This window comes from Lissotriton vulgaris, chromosome 5, assembly GCF_964263255.1.
Source record: "Lissotriton vulgaris chromosome 5, aLisVul1.2, whole genome shotgun sequence".
NCBI lineage: Eukaryota > Metazoa > Chordata > Amphibia > Caudata > Salamandridae > Lissotriton > Lissotriton vulgaris.
In genome coordinates, this window is record NC_141693.1 from 1127921220 (window position 1) to 1127940008 (window position 18789).

The 18789-nt window shown below is 47.7% G+C and overlaps 1 protein-coding gene across 2 annotated transcripts; it reads left to right on the forward strand.

Moving 5' to 3' along the window:
* The first annotated feature begins 10480 nt into the window (after positions 1–10480).
* LOC147712084 (uncharacterized) lies at positions 10481–14647 on the forward strand. Of its 2 annotated transcripts, XR_015295737.1 has the most exons (3): positions 10481–10579; positions 11334–11459; positions 13255–14647. XR_015295737.1 is itself a non-coding variant. In XM_086920286.1 (2 exons), the coding sequence occupies exons 1-2, from the start codon at positions 11321–11323 to the stop codon at positions 13650–13652; spliced, it is 537 nt and encodes a 178-aa protein (XP_086776412.1). In that variant the 5' UTR covers positions 11305–11320; the 3' UTR covers positions 13653–14647. The 2 variants fall into 2 exon arrangements, 1 of the variants encoding a protein (XP_086776412.1); XM_086920286.1 differs by lacking the exon at positions 10481–10579 and having other exon boundaries at positions 11305–11459.
* The last annotated feature ends 4142 nt before the right edge of the window (positions 14648–18789 follow it).

Here is an 18789-nt window from a genome sequence, read left to right on the forward strand (position 1 = left end):
AGGAGGTAGATTATCTTTGAGGGATGCAACAGGGGACATCGGTCACAGGGCAAAGCAAGAATGCACTTTCTATGTCCTCTCCATGAGGAACAGGGTGATTGTTATGGGTGGTAGATTTACTTTTTAGCAGGGACTGAGAGATAATATTCTTTGCAGTCATTGCCACTGCATAGAAGGCTAGTTTTGGGAGGTATTCTTCTTTTTTAAACCAAGCCTTTACTAAGAGTGTGGAAGGACATATAAAAGAATAACAAGCATTCATTGTATTTTCAGTGGGAGCATATTGTACATGGCCCCCATGGATCTGTCAAACACATTTTTGCAAAACAGGAAATAATATCACGTTCCATTGCCTATTACCTAAGAATAATAATAATAATGATGATGATAATGATATTATAATAATATTATTACTAATACCAATAGAAATCGTATTAATACTGGTAGTATTAATAATAATAATAATAATAATAATAATAATAATAATAATAATAATAATAATAATAATAATAATAATAATAAGCAATTATCTGCACAGGTTCAAAAAGTAGTATTGAGAAGTGAGGTTCAGTGAAAAGTTTCCAAAGAATGGCTCTTTATCAAACTTGGCACAACCAATCACCGTCTATTCAAACAGGAGCACAGAGGGAAAAAAAGACAACGGGTCACCCTCCACTCACATATCATAAACACACAAAAACACGGTCTCTAAGGCAAGTCATTTACAAATAGACAACATGTGTATCACTTCAAATTTCTCTGCAATTACTCCTCTTCTTTATACACGGTAGTTTGCAACACGTTTTGTTGCCTTTTATTTAAAAGTGAATGGGTCATTAACCAACAATCTTTTGTAAAAGACACCACAGAGGTTTTAAAATCTTAAACAGTATGCAATTCGATCAGGAACAGAATTTTTTTGTCACCATCGATATAGAATCACTCTACACCTGTATCCCCCAGGATGCGACGCTGGTGGCAGCAGCTTGCGCACTAGGGTAGCAAGAGTGGTTCTATGACGCTCCCCAATCATTTGTGATGCCATGCGTCGAACTAGCCCTGACCAGGAACTATTTTAGTTATAAAGACAAACTGTACCTTCAAACAACAGGTACATCATTGGGTGCTACCATGGCGCCTAGTCTGGCATGTATCTATGTTGGACAGTTTGAAGAGCACGTCGTCTATCAATCCACCAATCTCTTCCAGAGGAACTTACGCCTCTGGAAGAGGTATATAGATGGCGTGCTCTGTATCTGTTCAGGCACAGAAGATGTTTTGCTGGACTTTCTTAACTGGTTTAACCAGCAGGATTCCAATTTGAGATTTACATGGTCCTATAGTCATAACACCGCTATATATTTGGACCTAGTTATAGAAGCTAAGGAACAGTTAATTACTACACATGTCCATCAAAAGCCAACTGACAGGAACTGACTACTACTTTATGACTCCTACCATCTGAGAGCATTGAGGGATAACCTCCCAGTAGGGCAGTTCCTGCGTTACAGAAGGCACTGTTCATCGACTGAAGCGTACATGGAACAATCTCAGAGATTAATAATGAGGTTACAGCAGAGGAATTATCCCTCAAGAATAATTAAACAAACAAAGAAGAAAGACCTCAGTACTCCACGAAGTGTTCTCTTAGAGAAAAATGTGAAAGAAAAAGATGACTGTGTCCCAGTTGTCATGACCTTTGACCCATTAGCAACTAGGATTAGGCAGGCAATCCGTAAACACTGGTAACTTCTATCAAACAAGGATTTTAAGATGCCACCTCTCAGGTTTGCTATCAAGAGATCAAGCAATTTGAAGGACAAACTTGTCCATACCTGTGTTCCAGCAGTACAGAAAAGTAATGAGACCACCATTCCAAAGGGACATTTCCCTTGTGGATCTTGTTTGGTTTGTCCTCTGACTAAAAAAAGCACAAGCGTAGTTTTATCATCCGGGAGGGAGTGGTTCCTCAATCATTTTAGTAACTGTAATACCACAAATGTGGTATACAGATTACTTTGTGTATGTGGCCTTCAATATATAGGGCTCACATCAATAAAGATCAAGACTAGGGTGCAAGAACATCTGAGCACTATAAAGGCAGGGAAATTGACAACCAAACTTATACAACACTGCCACACAGCAAAACATAAGTTCGCCTGGGTGGTTCTTAAGAAAGTAACGGGGAATCCACAGAATGTTGAAAAGATCCTCTTTTTAAAGGAAAGAGTGACCAACAGGGGCTTAATGAGCTTACAGAGTGGAACAGGGTTGGCTAATTTGCCCTGTGATATGCATTTTGCATTAGCACACAAATATATTTTTACTCCATTTCCTTCCATTGTTTTGAACATGAAAGCCTTTGGTATCAGTGATGGTATCCCTGTTGGATGTTGAACTTCTTAGTGTTTTTCCATCCAGAGGCTTCTAAGTATTGGGGATCATTTTGGAAATAGATAAAAACAAACTTTATCGGCAATTTTGAAAAAAGTTTGTATATGAGAAATAGGCAGAGTAAAAGATATGGAGATTAAGATTTTACGGTCTCTCCAATCTTGTTTTGATGTTGAGTTCTACACATTTTTAATGTATACCTTTTTAGGTCTCGGCATCGAAACCTATTGTCGCCGAGTTTGCTCTCAAGGGAGACAGAGCAGTGCACGAGCCTACCAGGGTCTGTGGATGCGCTTACGCAGGCCGGCCGAAGGCACGCACACACACACACGCAGACACACACACACGCAGACACACACATACTAACAGACGCGCAGACACACACACACTCACACACGCGCACACACACACACACACGTGCCAAGCCCCACATACCGCATCAGCGGCCTCAGCCACCACTCCTCACTTCTGCTGCCACCGGTCCTCTTGGCCATCCACTCTGTGGGCGCGGGCTTCTCGCAAAGAAGGAAGTCCCGCCCCCCGACAGCCGTGAGCGTGCACATCCCGAAACTGGAAGTTCTGGAGCGTGCACGCTCACGGCTTGTTTGAAGTATGCAGTGAATTTCCTGGCACTTATTAGTCCTCGAGAGCTCCTGTCGCTGTTTCGTGCAGATGCTTTATTTTATATATATATCTCTTGTTTTTCCAGCCTGCCGGCTGTTCTCTGGGCCCGGTGCGGCCCGTCCTCCTCGAGCACAGACAGGGTGCTCTGTAACACGAGCCTGGACATCCTTCCACCCATCATCCCTTGGGGCAGAGTCTGGATGATACCGATGATTCGGTTAGTTTACAGGAACTGTAGAAGACCCCGGGGCTATCCAAGCCAAGACTTGACAGCCAAGAAGAAATAGCTGGTCAGGAGAGTACCTGCCCCGGGGACAGTAGGAAACTCCTCGCCCAGCCTTAGACGGAGCTGCTGTCACGGCAGATCTGCTCGCACCAGACTCAGAGGGATACCGCCGCTCAGCCCAGCACATCTCACAGCACGACCGGCTAGGCATCCGAGTCCTCTGCTTCCAACCTCCCACAAGTCCCTGCCCCAGTCCCAGCCCCTCGTCAATCCAGACTCTGCCTCAGAGGGGGACCCGGCCTCACCATTCCACACATCACCCCAGACTGAGAAGGTGTCCCCCAGCCCTGCACATCTCTCTGTGCGCCTTGTGGCTCAGCCTTGTAAGAGACCCCTACCCGCACCTCGCACGAATCACAGCCCCCCAGTTCAGCCCTAGAGGAAGCCACTGCCCCAGACCTGCCCCCCTCACAGCAAGCATTCCCTGCCCTGCAGCGTTCACTCCACACACCTAATAGTACCCATCCTGCACCCCGTTCAAATCACAGTATCCCTGCCTCAGCCCAGGACTGTTCATAGTTCCCTCGCCAGGGTCCGGTTCACACTTTCCCCGCTTCATCTTCGGAGGGAGCCGCTGCCTTGGACCCGCGCTCACCCCTCAGTGTCCCGGCTCAGCCTCAGTCCCGCACGCCTCACAGCTGCCCCTCTGCCCCTCAGTGTCCCAGCTCAGCCTCAGTCCCGCACGCCTCACCGCAGCCCCTCAGTGTCCCGGCTCAGCCTCAGCCCCGCATGCCTCCCAGCAGCCCATCTGCTTAGAATGCTTGCCTGGATCACCCTGTCCCTGGCAGGCTTGACTCTCTGCGGGAAGCTCTCCTCCTGCCATGGACTTGATTTTGACTACTCGTTTGATGCCCCCGACGAGGAGAAGGCAGAGACGATAGACTACAAAGATCCCTGCAAAGCCAGTAAGTGACTGCGCACTCACGCACACAGCCTGTTCTTGTAGCGGGACCGAACACCGTATGACCTGCCCCACGCACTTGCACATCTAAAAGTAGTTTAAGTTTCTGTGATTGTGCTGAAGTCGATCTCTGTATGCCTGGTAGGGTTTAATAATAAGGGAATAATACACTTTTCGATTTTCTGAAGATATTTATTTACATCAACGGTAAAGTGCAAAACATATCTCTCTTTCTTTGCATCATCTTATATATATTCTGTCTAACCCTCTCTAATCTCTAGCTGTCTTTGATTCTATCTCCAGACTCTCTTTTTCTACCTCTTCCTTCTTGGTCCGTCTCTGTCTCTGCCTGTCTTTCTCTCTACGAGGTCTCTCGCTTCATCCCTACCCCCACACACTATCTTGTTACCCACGTATCCTGCATGTCTCCTTACCCCTGGCCCTATAGCTTGTTTTATGGTTCTTTATCGGTCTCTCCCCTGTCCTTGTCTCTGTCCCATCTCCGGCCCCCACCCTCCCCTGGCTCAGCTTGGCTTTTCTTCTGTTTCTCTAGTCTTTCTGCGCATCTTCCAAGTATCTCTGTTTTGCGTTCCGCACCCCTCTGTCTTTTACCTAGTCTTTCTCGTACATGAAGTATTTTAATCACTCAGAAAACAACATTGTGTGAATACACTCTGGTGTTCTCTATAATAAAGGGCGGACAGTGGGGGTGGGGAGAAGGTAAGAGTATGCAAAGCAGCTTAAATACTTAAAGTTCCACATGCAGCGTGGCTTCTGATGCGCTACGCTAGCATGGACGTCCAAAACAACCAACTGTGATGATGCGTGGACGCGAGGTTTCATGCACGTATGCTCAAAGGCAAATGTTCAACGTAATTTTTTTTTATGTACCTTACAATTTTTTTTATATAGTTCTTTCCATAGGGGTGGAAGCCTCACGTGGGCATAGAGGATTTTCCGTCAATGTCAATATGATATGATGACGCTCCTTGTAAATGTTTGTTAGTGATACACATTCCGGGCAATCTCCCAAATGCACTGAGTGCTTGCTACGATCCTGCTCCAGCCGGGTTCCTGTAGAGCCGCACAGCAGCCCTCACGGCGTGGAGGCTGACACGCCCGATCAGGGTCGCCCCTCTAGATTCATATTATGATCTCGGGTGGTGCAGATCTATTATTTCTCATCTACGCCTCAGCAAGCGGTCTCCCTCCGCTTCCTCAATAAAATATCTACCACGCAGCAAAACTGCAGACGAGCGGTGACGTAAGAGAAGGCGTGCGATGACGAAAGAGATTTCAACCCTCATCAGATGCTCTCATTTCCCTGGATAACCTTTATCCTTGGAGCATACAGGGGAGGCCTGATTCCTAGATTTAGCTGTGACTTACTCTTGCAGTACTCCTGGCTTACTCCTGCAGTCCTGTCTTACTCCTGCAGTCATGGAGTAAGCCAGGACCACTCCCAGCTTACTCCTGGAATTCAGGAATCCGGCAGCAGTAATTAGATCACACTTATGGCAGAATGTCAGTGAATCAGGCCAGTAATCTCCAAGGACCACTCTTCTTTACTTATTGTAGGTCTGTGGGCCTTTTAGATGCAACCTCCCCACCCCTTCTGGTGAGAGACTCCTCCATTCATCTACTACGCTGGCTGCCAATGGATTTTTATACCATTGCTAGTGGCTTTCACCTCTCCTGTATTATGCACTTAGTTAGACATGCCAACATTTCTCTCGTCTGCAGTGTATCCTTTTCATTACTGATCGCCTTGTATGACACCCCGCTTGAACCATGCACCTCATTGATCGCCCCTCTCTGGACTGTCTGTGATCTTTGCCCTTCGAGATACGTGACCTCCGGGACTGGACCCAGTAATACGCCTCATGAGGCCAGTAGGGGCGCTCATGAGTAGCGCAGCATCCTTTCCTTCAGGTGACCATCTCACCAGGTTAAACATAGTAACCGCAACAGCACTCTCAGTTTGGTGGCTTTGGAGAGCTTACTTCACTTGCTCCAGCACGCTCTAATGTTGACTCCTCACGCACTCAGATTTCCAGTTCTCAAAGGTTTTGTGAACACTTACTCTTGTAGTACTCATGGCTTACTCCTTACAAGAGTAAGGCACACAATGCAAGTAATTTTTTATTAGGCCCATACAGGGTAGGCAGCTTCTAACAGCCCATTTCTCTAGTTTTGCTCATTTTCTCTCTATACCTCAGTGCACACATTCTCAGACCTTGTGAGTCGCCGCGGGTGCGAGGGGTTATTCTCCCCTTCTTGAGACTCACAGTGAAATACACAGTTGAGAAGATGCAAGCTGAGCATCACACAAAGTGTAAGCTGTCAGTTTTTGGCAGTGGACACCAGGATGAGCATCTGTGGACATCTCTAGGAGCAGCAAGGGTTTCACCCATGGGTGCTTTCTGTTCCTGATGCCACTCACAATGCGCCACTCTTCGTGCCTGCACAATGTACATTTGAGTGCTGAGATGGTGGTTTACTGTGCCACGCAGGCCTCCACACCAGCATCTGCAATAAGGCATTAAGCGGATTCTTGGCCCATTCATATTTATGAGCCGGTCAGCCTGTGACTCACTGCACACTGTCAGATTATTACAGACAACCTCTTTGAAAATCTGGCCCCTGGTGCCCCTGTGACTTGGAGTAATCTGGTAATGCTACCGCTCGGATATCCATACTATCGCATGGGCGAATTTTGCGGATCTCGCGTTCGCGAATTTTGCGGATTTGCGGATTCGCAATCCGCAAAATCCGCGAATTCCCGCGAATTTGCGGATTTTTTTTTTTTTTTGTGTTCGCCCGTGTTTCTGCCAGTTCGCGAGGGTTTTTACAATTTCGCAATTTGCGAACTTACCTGTCGGGTCGCAAGTTTTGCGAACTTGTTGTTTCTACATGTCCAGCCTGTTTGGGACACTCTTCTTCATCACTGCCACTCTCTGTCACCACTGCCACTCTCTGACTACTCATGCCACCCTCTGGCCCACCCATGCCACCCTCTGTTTCATCACCACACCCTCTGGTTGTCCAGTGTACATTATTTTCGGCAAAGCAAAGCACACCTTCCCTGCCTCAAGTGACCTGAATTAATTTGGGGCTGATTAATGTGTCACAGAATATTTTTTTAGCTGGCACCTGCTTCCTTAGTGCGCCCTGATTAGTGATCTTTTGCACTTGCTAAGTGCTTTCATTGTTGCAAAATTAGTTACAACACCTGCCCTGCCCCAACTGACAATAATGAATTAGGGGCTAATTAATGTGTCACTGAAAGAATTTAAAGTTCCAGCCTGGCACCTGCTTGTCTGCTCCTTTAGCTGTAAATCAGGACCTTTGTGGCATACAGTTAAGGTCAGAGCAGGGTCACACAATAGTTGCAAGCAGGCAACCGAATTCTGGAGGGCCCCCTCAGGAAGCAATACAAAGAATCGTTACAAATCATGAGGTTGACCTTTTGCACCTGCTCATTGCTTTTGCTTTTGCTGAAATCGTTTTGCCGTTTTTTTCGCGCTATTCGCGGGGCGCGGCGTCGTGCGAAACCGACCGCGGAAGCCGCCAATTCGTGCGAATGAGCATTTTATTTTTTTGCGGCTTGTTGTTTCGCGAGTTTTTTTGCAGTATTCGCGAGCCGCTTGCAGCGCAACACGCGAATTTACCCCAAGGTCGAGTACGGGCGCGGCCATTTTGTTTGCGTGACGTATTTCCGTTTCCGCCCGCTATGTATAATCTCGCGCAGTAAGCGCATTGCGAGTAGAGGTTCGCACAAGATCGCGCGGGAAATCTAGAGGTTCGCACGAGATCGCGAGGAAAATCTCGCGCGAACTGACTTTCGCGCTCGGAAACGGGCGCCGGCCATCTTGTTTTTCATTCATTTCCTGTGTCTGGGCATGGTGTTTAATCCTCTTGATATCTTTCCCATCCTTTGCTTGTTTTCAGTTTTTTTTTTACGATTTTGCTTCTTATCTATCCCTCTCTTTTCCTAGCTGTATATTTTTGTCTTTTCTGCTATTTTTCTTTACTTTTAAACTACTTTTGTAAACTCTTTTCTTTTCTTCTTCCCTATCCTATTCTTTCTTAATTTTCTACTTCTTCCTACCTTACCTGCCCAGACCATGGTCAAGCCAGGCGCCGTGAAGCTGCCCAGGCACTTGAGGGCCGCAGCGGCGGCGGGGAGTAGTGCTGGACCCAGTGGCAGGACAGCAGGCGTGAGATCGAGGGGGGAGCAGGTGACGCGCCGGGAGATATTCAGCCCGGAGGAAGTGGGCGCGCTGGTCTACTTCGTCCAGCGCCGCCTGCCCAGGACCATCGCGGGAGGCGGCAGGATCGCGGCCGGCGGCTATAACATGCGGGAGCGCCGGAAGCGGTGGGAGAAGGTGTGCTGGGCCATATCCCACCTCTACGGGGTCCAGCGCACCTACAGCCAGGTCACCCATCGCTGGACGGACCTCCTGGACCGCGAGCGCGACCTGCTGGACCAGCTCGGCTTGGAGATCCCCGGGCTTGGTGAGTAGTAGTAGCCATTGGCATTTAATCACTCACTACTATGATGTTTTCTCCTGCTCTGTGTTGTTGTATTGCAAATATTTGTTTTTTACATGGAGCAAGCCAATAATGCCGCTGATGACGATTACATTGTAGTTAAATTATATTTCAAAATCTTCTGTGCATTTCAGGTGCACTGCTCTCCTTCTCAGTGGGGTTGCTACTATGCTTATTTGTTTTCTATTTCGTGGTCTCATTGGCCTGAGTAACTATTATGTATGAGTGTACTTAACAGAACTGCGTAATGCTAGACACTAGGGGGCAGATTACATTTACAAGCCCCTTGCGCCACGTTTACGTTGCCTTGCGTGACGCAACAGCGGCGTAAACGTGCCGCATCCCTGCAAGTCATTTACAGCATGACGCATCTAGGGAGATGCGTCACGTTATAAAGCCATGGGCCTGCACCACAATGGGTGCGTTCCTAGTACGCAGGGTGGGCGGTCCAGCGGCTGTGCGCCTCGCAAAATTGCCTGCGTGAAATCTACAAGATTTAACGCAGGCACTTCTGCGACGCTGCTACGTCAATTCAATTCCTTATGTCTGCTCGAAGCAGGCGAAAGGACTGACACAGCATGTAAAGTATTGGGTGGCCCTGAGCATTACTGGAGTTGCATTGCGTTGGCGACGTGACTCCAGCGATGCGCCGCTCTTACGTGACGAGATGCGTCACGCAAGTGCCTACCCTTGCGCCAGGGCGCGCCGCATTGTAAATGAGGCACATCTGCCGTGTCGCAAGGGTAGTTTTGCGTGACGCATTTGATCTGGCGCATCTCTGGAGATGCGCCAGAACGCGTAAGTAAGTATGCCCCTAAGGGGCAGAATTGCAATTACCGTCGCATCCCTGCAAAGTAGCAGGGATGCGCCATTAATTGTGCGGCCCGCTACCACCACCAAACATGGTGCGCCGTATTTGCAATGCGGCTCCCCATGGGCCCAAAACGTCACCGAAGCTTTACTGCTGGAGTTGCGTCGCAACGATGGCGCAGCTCCATCAATGCTCTGGGGTACCCTATCTCCCCAATGCTGGGTCAAGCCGTACGTCTGCTTCAAGCAGGTGCAGGGTTTGTGTGACGCATCATTGTCCTAAAGGTGACTGATTGATATTTTGTAGATTTCCCTCAGCCACTATTAGGATGTGTTCCAGCGCAGGAATGCCCTCCCTTGCGCCGGAACGCCCCCTGATGGCGCAGGGCTTTATAACGGGATGCATCTCCCAAATGCGTCACGTTGTTATAATATTATACGCCGCACCATGGCGCCCTTTTTTGTTTAGCTGCTGCGTCACAAAAGTCACGCAAGAACGGCGCAAAAGAGCCGCAAGGGCTTAAATCTGCCCCTTCCTTTGTAACCCTGACAATAAGAAAAATAGTGGCGGTGGATTGATAGTTTGACTATTTAAATGACTGGTAATGTAGCAGGCAACTGTTAGTGTTGTCACTGATCTGACTGAAATCACAATGGAGTTTGTCTGTCACTTTGCGTCTTGCCTGCGGACTGCTGCCTGCCAGTCCTAGGTGAACGTTTCAGTACTTTGTTTAGTGAGTTACGTGACTTTCGAAGTCACAGGTCCGCAAATAAATAAAAAGTAACCATAATCAATATAATTTCGCGGAAATATTTTGTTATTGTTCTTTTGAAATGTTTGATTTGGTTGACATTGACAAGCAACAATCATCCATGTTTTCTGTTCTTTCTTTCATGTTGTACGTCAGCTCCCCCCAGGGGCGAGAGGAGGACACAGGAGCAGCAGGCGGCGGATGCTGTTCATCAACAGGGCCAGGATCGGGCAGGCGAGGGCTCCTCTGCTGGCCCCAGTAAGTTTTCATTTTAGACTAGTACCTATTTTTCCTAGCGTTCCTCATTTGAATTTTTTCAAAATTGTCTTTGCTCTTCTTGTAGACTGTATCTAAATTCTTATCCTGCCTCTACTATGACTCCCTGTGGTATTACTAGATTATTCTTATTAGTCTGTCTGTGTAGCTAACTAAGATTGCACGGTTGGCGAAACTCCCATGATTCTAGTCAGCAATAGCTCTATCAACTTAGTGCAGTCCTCTGGGATTGTCCATAATGTCTTTTGAAGTGTTCTATCTGGACTCATGCTTGCAAAAATTGCAAAACCTTTCGTTCAGTCACTCTAGTCTGGAGGACCAAAAAACACAGATTGTATTTAAATTTAAAAGCTTTATTAAAAGTAAACACATTTATTAAAATGAAGTCATAATAAAACTAAACGTTTAACTGATAATGGAAAAGTGGTTAGTGCTGACGATTAATTGAAGACATTTCTTGTGGTCGAGCCGAGCTCTCACCTGGTTTCAACTTGATCTTGTTGTTAGAAGTCCATCTTCTGTCTGTGTGGAGAAAAATGGTGCGTGTTAAAAAATCAGCCTTCATCAGTTGTGCCAAAAAGTGCAGCAAGACAACCTTCCCTGGAAAAAGGGACATTTTTTTTAACTTTAACGTAGACAGTCACAAATTACATTGTTTTCACATGTCTTCATTCCTAGACCAAATACTAGTGACTAGTGAGTGCTTTATTCTAAGATTCTTAAATGTACTTTGTAGGTGGAACATCTGGTGGCGGGGCCAGTGTGGTGGTGGTGCTCGACACGGAGGCGGAGGGCAATTCATCATCAGGGGAGGAGGCGGCGGCGCCGGATGTGAGAGTTGAGACGGTGGTGGCGGCCAGAGGTAAGCTCTTATATATTCCTTACTTATTGAGATTGAAGACTAGCTGGGAAGGCAAGAATATGAGATGCATGGCTGGGTGAATGATGAAGCAATGATGGGTGGAAGGACAACAGCCTGGGTGGGTGACACAGAAACTGTATGTGTCCATATACCTGGATCATGCTACTATCTGACTCTTAGATAGCATATGTGTATCTAGAGCAGGGGTACTCCTAGTACGGCCCGCGGGCCGGTGGTGGCCCGGCAAGCCTTCGTTGGCGGTGCGCTGACCTTGCAGACAATCACTGCTCCCCCGGCCCCCACAGAGCAGAGGCTTTTTTGTATTTCACCTGTTAGCGCCCCTGCATCTCCACTCTGACAATCACTGCTCCCCCGGCCCCCACAGAGCAGAGTGGAGATGCAAGGCCACAAAGAGGTGAAATAGAACTAAGCCTCTGCTCTGTGGGGCCGGGCAAGCAGTGATTGTCAGGGTGGAGAAGCAGGGGCGCTAAAACAAACAAAGCCTCAATAATATGTTAATGGTCTTTTAAAGACCTGTTAAGTACTTTGGTGTTGTTGTCTGTGTGTGCGCGTTGAGGAAGCGGTCTCAACCCGGGCTGAAGGCTGACACAGATAGACACACACACAGTGAGATGACAGAGGGAGAGGGAGGGCAGGAGGGAGAGAGAGATGGAGGGAGGGCAGGAGGGACAGCAGGAGGGAGAGAGATGTATGTAAATGCTGGGTCTGGTGGCTCAGTGGATGAGGGCATCTGCTGCAGGGACCTGTGTGCAACCTCATGGTCACAAGTTATCGTTTTGCTTTAGCCCCGCCCCCTCTGACTCCGCCCCCACCAGTGCGGCCCTCGGCCCCAAACTACACTGTAAATGTAGCCCCTGAGAGAAAGTTTGTGAGTACCCATGATCTAGAGAGAGTAGACGGTCAGTGGATGAACTAAGTGTAACTTTGAAGAGCATGTAACACTAACACTGCACCCGCACGTCCGTTCCAGTGTAGGAAAGGCAAGGAAAAGAACTTTTAATTTTGTCCAAATACTACCATAAATAGTAGCAGTAGTTTGTATTGCAAGCACTGCATAGATCCGGTTATTATGGTGGCCACTCCCTACCTCTCTTAATAAGTTTAGTAGTACTCAGTCATTCATGTGTGGATGTATCACTGCCTGTCACTCAATAAAAAGCAAAGCACCTAAAGTCATCCCATATATAAGCAAAAACATCCCATGTGAAGTGATAGATAATCAGATTATTTATCTTCTTCAATTTTCCATTTCTAGTACTCATTTCCACTGTAGGGTGAAAGTTAAATTAATTAAGCAGTAGCCCTTGAGTTGTAACAGAGTATTCTCAGTGCCACCCGTAATAGAAAAGTAAGAGATTCACCACCTGCATGTACTGGACGGGTACAGTAACGCAACGGCAACGCAAGTCTAGGTCACTCCTCATGGCGTGCGTCTCTTTTTCTCGGGTGCAAGTTTACCGCGCTGGCATTATGCCGGCTTGCAGAAAATAACGTACCAATTTTCCAAAACAAGAGACAAGAAGAAGAATAAGACTGGTGTACTTTCATAGTCGACTCCAATGGAAGTCCACAGTGCTCATAGAATTTGTTCCTTAAACTCCCACTAATGTTAGAGCAAGGATGAAGAAGTGTGAGGTTAGATAGATACTGGCCTCAATAGTTATGTAATGCGCTTGCAAGTTGCTAGTTGTACTGCAGCACACATTTCTGCTGAATGATTGAGTTAATCTTAAAGAGCATTGGTTACAGACTATGTCTTTCTTTCTTCATATAGGTTCTCCTTCCAAACGAACAAGGAGGAAGGAGCTGGCTAGAGCGGCCCGGCAACGGAGAATCGAGGCCACTGTTGCGGAATATCGGCGGCTGGTGGCCCTGGAGGACGTGGAAAGTGTGCGGTCGACAACAACGACAACGTCGTCCTCCGTGGCCTCACCGGCTGCCACCGTGACCCAGCACAGTGGTCCACCGAGACTGAGCCGGGCTGCCAAAGGCAAACGCCACCGCCGAGCAGCAAGGCCAACAGCTGCTTCTCACAGGCCTTGCACCTGCAAGGCAGTGAAGGCACGCCTGCGCCGCACCACCCTGATGGTGTCCCGCCTTCAGCAGGAGCTCGCCTTGCTCCGCGAGGAGCATGATGCCCTGGCCCAAAAAGTGAACAGCATCCACCCATAGTGTCCCTTGCCCCTTTTTTAGAGACTTTTGGGGGGTGGGAATTGGGAGTTGGGTTTTTGGGGACTTTTGAAGGACAATCGTTGGGGTTAGGGAGGGTCTTGCGGGAGATTATTTTGTTAGGGATATAAATATACTTTTTCAAACTTTATCTGAGCATACCTGTTTTTTACTGCTTGCCTGGTGGGTGGGGGTTTAACGTTGACTGTTTTCCTGAAAGTTTAGTTCCATTTTCTTCCTTTAAGTGTAAATGCCCAAATGTTTTCAACACTAAGTGCCTCTCACAGACTAAGTGAAGTGAATCCAAGAGTCCTAGGACTTTAGTAGTACTACCTTCAGGCTCTCGTCTCTCGTACTAATACTCCATTATACCCCCAAACCACCAAACGCTTATCTTACCTGTAATTTGTGTTTGAAAGTAGGGCTAGGCCCAGGGCTGGCTCCACGGGAAACACCGAATAACGTTGGCAATCTTGGTCGGATAAAATTTCCTCATAGCGGTGGTAGTAGTGGTGTGACACAGTGGCAGTTGCATGCCTATGAAAAAAAAGAAAATGAAATCTGGTTTGTCCTCCTGAGCAATTCAACGGTACAACTGAGAATATAGCAGGTGACAGAAGTACAGTAGAGCAGTGCCACATTGTAGCCTAACAAATGGTAAAGTATAACTACTAATTCGGTTGAAGTTCTTTCACATTAGCAATGGTTCTTTGTCAAGCAGAGTAAGAATATATCATCGACAACTGTGGAAAGAAAGAATGCGACAGTACAGGGCCTGTGTGGAATTATTGATAACTATATTCAACATAAGGTCTCTGTAGCCAGATACCCGAGAGCCTTGCTGGTCACTATAAATCCATTCACAACAACACTCAATGGGGTTGGTCTGGAAGGTGTCACGTTTACTCCCCGTGATCCAGTCGATGCAAATATGGTTCCACCTCCAAATGTCACCAACACCCAGAAGTGTAAACACAGGGTGTTCGAGGCATTAGGCGAGGGAGAAAAATAACAAACTAAAATAAAAAATGTGGGATGGGTAAAGGTAGGGTCAGCAGGGAAAGGATACCTGTAAGAGAAGACAAGACAGGCATCAGTGAAGTGATGTCCTAACATACAAGGGTACTCTCATATAGTCTCACTAAATAGTCTGCAAGTCTCCCGCCTACTCATGGGAAATGTAGTTTCATAGTACGGTAGGCGCTTAGGGGCTGCGTAACCTGACAGAAGGTATAGTAGATAGAAAAGGAGAAATTGCTTTTTTTCTAGGTGTCCCCTCACTCACCAGGGTTGCCCCTTGGTGACATGCTTCATCATTGGGGCCATCCCAGTCCTCTACGGCCTGGGGCGTGCTGCGACTTGCGAATTACGTAGGAGCACTTACAAATGACTATGTGTGGTGCAGATAGTGGAGTGGACTAAGTGATGTGTTAAGGGATCAATGTAGAAGCCGAGAGAGAGCAAAGAAATGCAGTCACAGTCAGAGAAAAAGGCAAGGGATACTGTATCTATGTGGTTGTAGTGGTCCTGTTGGAAGTGGTAAGTAAGTTGCCCGCAGAAAAAAAATCCTCCTATTAGCGGCACTCCTCCATTGCAGCCGACGCTTCGTCCACCGATGTTGGTCACCAGAAGACACCCTGTCCACTGCCTGCCTGATGCTGAATTGTGGCTCGCTACTGTGAAGCCTGACTCCATCCTTTTTTCCCCATTGCAGAGACTGAAACCCGGCCTGTAATTATTCAACGAAAAACAGGAAGTGATATAATATTACAACACCACTGATAAATAAATATAAGGTATGTAGGCTGTGGAGTGCAAAAAGTCACAATTTGTTTTTCCTAGTAGACAGACAGTACAATGTTTTTGAAAGTGCGTACTCTGAGTCACCTTTTGAAGGATAAGTAAGTATGGGCAAATTAATGTAGCGGATCTTGCCCCTCAAGCTAGGTGTACTGTAAACTGTGTTTTAGAACAAAAATAGATCTTCCTAGCAGTGCTCCCACCCAAAAAACGAGGCCTAGCAGAAAACTGGAGACAAAACTTACTTTGAAAGTAAAAGTAGGCCGAAGTACCCTAATTACCCATTACCCCCCGTGGATTGTATTCAAACCACTTGCAAGCAACCAAGCAAAAGTAGCCATAGCCAGCATCGCTCCAAGACTCGAAATCCCCCCCACTCAAACACATGCAATAGAAATACTGCTAACCCTAACGAACCCTAAGTTAAGAATAGTGGCAAAGGCTTTCTTTAACTATGCCAAATCCCCCCTTTCCCACCATGGATTTTCTTCAAATGACTTGCAACCAAAATTACACATTCTCACGAGTGCTCTAAGACCCCAGAACTCAGTTTGAAAAATCTAGAACACCCCGATACACATGCAATCCTGCTGCTAGGGCTAACCCTAACGAACCCTAAGTTACAAAAAGTGCCAAAACTAAAGGCTTTTCCGCGCGGATTTTGTCCCAACCACTTCTACCCGGTATTAGACCTTCCCAGGAATGCCCCAAGACCCGGCAACCCACCCGCCAAGAAGCATAACACCCCCAAACAGGCCAAAAGCAAAATCTCATACTTGCAATATTTCTGGGCCTTCGGTCCAAACGCGCTGCGTAGCTAGGCCATAAGTCGGGGTTGGCACGACGGATTTCCTGAAAAGCAAATGCAATCAAGATTAGAGTGTCCCAGCAGTGCTCCCAGACCACGAAACTCACCCGCAAACAGACGGAACCCCCCCTAAGAGCACCTCAAAGGCAAGCAAGTCATCAAAAACACAAAAAAAATTCCGCCTGGGATTTGGTCCAAAACACTTTTATCCGGTATTAGAGCTTCCCAGCAATGGCCCCAGAGCCGTCAACCCAGGAGAAAACGAGTAGAAGACCCCCAAACAGCCAAAGAGCAAAAGTACAAAAATGGGGACTTAGTCACTTTTTCACAAATTTCCCAAATCACTCCGCGCGCGCTCTGCAGCTAGGCCCTAAGTCCCCTCAGCCACCATGGATTTGCTTCAAACCTCTTGCAAAGTAAAGTATATATAGCCAGCAGTGCTCCCACACCACGAAACTCACCCGCAAACACCAGGAAGCCCCCCAAACAGGCCCCCGAAAACGCTACATAGAGCAAAATGTCAGAAATAGCCCCAAAAAAAATCGGCCTGGATTTTGTCCCAACCACTTCTACCCGGTATTAGACCTTCCCAGGAATGCCCCAAGACCCGGCAACCCACCCGCCAAGAAGCATAACACCCCCAAACAGGCCAAAAGCAAAATCTCATACTTGCAATATTTCTGGGCCTTCGGTCCAAACGCGCTGCGTAGCTAGGCCATAAGTCGGGGTTGGCACGACGGATTTCCTGAAAAGCAAATGCAATCAAGATTAGAGTGTCCCAGCAGTGCTCCCAGACCACGAAACTCACCCGCAAACAGACGGAACCCCCCCTAAGAGCACCTCAAAGGCAAGCAAGTCATCAAAAACACACAAAAAATTCCGCCTGGGATTTGGTCCAAAACACTTTTATCCGGTATTAGAGCTTCCCAGCAATGGCCCCAGAGCCGTCAACCCAGGAGAAAACGAGTAGAAGACCCCCAAACAGCCAAAGAGCAAAAGTACAAAAATGGGGACTTAGTCACTTTTTCACAAATTTCCCAAATCACTCCGCGCGCGCTCTGCAGCTAGGCCCTAAGTCCCCTCAGCCACCATGGATTTGCTTCAAACCTCTTGCAAAGTAAAGTATATATAGCCAGCAGTGCTCCCACACCACGAAACTCACCCGCAAACACCAGGAAGCCCCCCAAACAGGCCCCCGAAAACGCTACATAGAGCAAAATGTCAGAAATAGCCCAAAAAAAAATCGGCCTGGATTTTGTCCCAACCACTTCTACCCGGTATTAGACCTTCCCAGGAATGCCCCAAGACCCGGCAACCCACCCGCCAAGAAGCATAACACCCCCAAACAGGCCAAAAGCAAAATCTCATACTTGCAATATTTCTGGGCCTTCGGTCCAAACGCGCTGCGTAGCTAGGCCATAAGTCGGGGTTGGCACGACGGATTTCCTGAAAAGCAAATGCAATCAAGATTAGAGTGTCCCAGCAGTGCTCCCAGACCACGAAACTCACCCGCAAACACCAGCAAGCCCCCCAAACAGGCCCCCGAAAACGCTACATAGAGCAAAATGTCTGAAATAGCCCAAAAAAAATCGGCCTGGATTTTGTCCCAACCACTTCTACCCGGTATTAGACCTTCCCAGGAATGCCCCAAGACCCGGCAACCCACCCGCCAAGAAGCATAACACCCCCAAACAGGCCAAAAGCAAAATCTCATACTTGCAATATTTCTGGGCCTTCGGTCCAAACGCGCTGCGTAGCTAGGCCATAAGTCGGGGTTGGCACGACGGATTTCCTGAAAAGCAAATGCAATCAAGATTAGAGTGTCCCAGCAGTGCTCCCAGACCACGAAACTCACCCGCAAACACCAGGAAGCCCCCCAAACAGGCCCCCGAAAACGCTACATAGAGCAAAATGTCTGAAATAGCCCAAAAAAAATCGGCCTGGATTTTGTCCCAACCACTTCTACCCGGTATTAGACCTTCCCAGGAATGCCCCAAGACCCGGCAACCCACCCGCCAAGAAGCATAACACCCCCAAACAGGCCAAAAGCAAAATCTCATACTTGCAATATTTCTGGGCCTTCGGTCCAAACGCGCTGCGTAGCTAGGCCATAAGTCGGGGTTGGCACGACGGATTTCCTGAAAAGCAAATGCAATCAAGATTAGAGTGTCCCAGCAGTGCTCCCAGACCACGAAACTCACCCGCAAACACCAGCAAGCCCCCCAAACAGGCCCCCGAAAACGCTACATAGAGCAAAATGTCTGAAATAGCCCAAAAAAAATCGGCCTGGATTTTGTCCCAACCACTTCTACCCGGTATTAGACCTTCCCAGGAATGCCCCAAGACCCGGCAACCCACCCGCCAAGAAGCATAACACCCCCAAACAGGCCAAAAGCAAAATCTCATACTTGCAATATTTCTGGGCCTTCGGTCCAAACGCGCTGCGTAGCTAGGCCATAAGTCGGGGTTGGCACGACGGATTTCCTGAAAAGCAAATGCAATCAAGATTAGAGTGTCCCAGCAGTGCTCCCA

Bases quoted from the DNA above. Each gene is read 5' to 3' on its own strand.
- LOC147712084 (XM_086920286.1), top strand. From the start codon at position 11,321: ATGTACTTTGTAGGTGGAACATCTGGTGGCGGGGCCAGTGTGGTGGTG. The intron at 11,460-13,254 runs GTAAGCTCTTAT...TTCTTCATATAG, and splicing joins GACGGTGGTGGCGGCCAGAG to GTTCTCCTTCCAAACGAACA.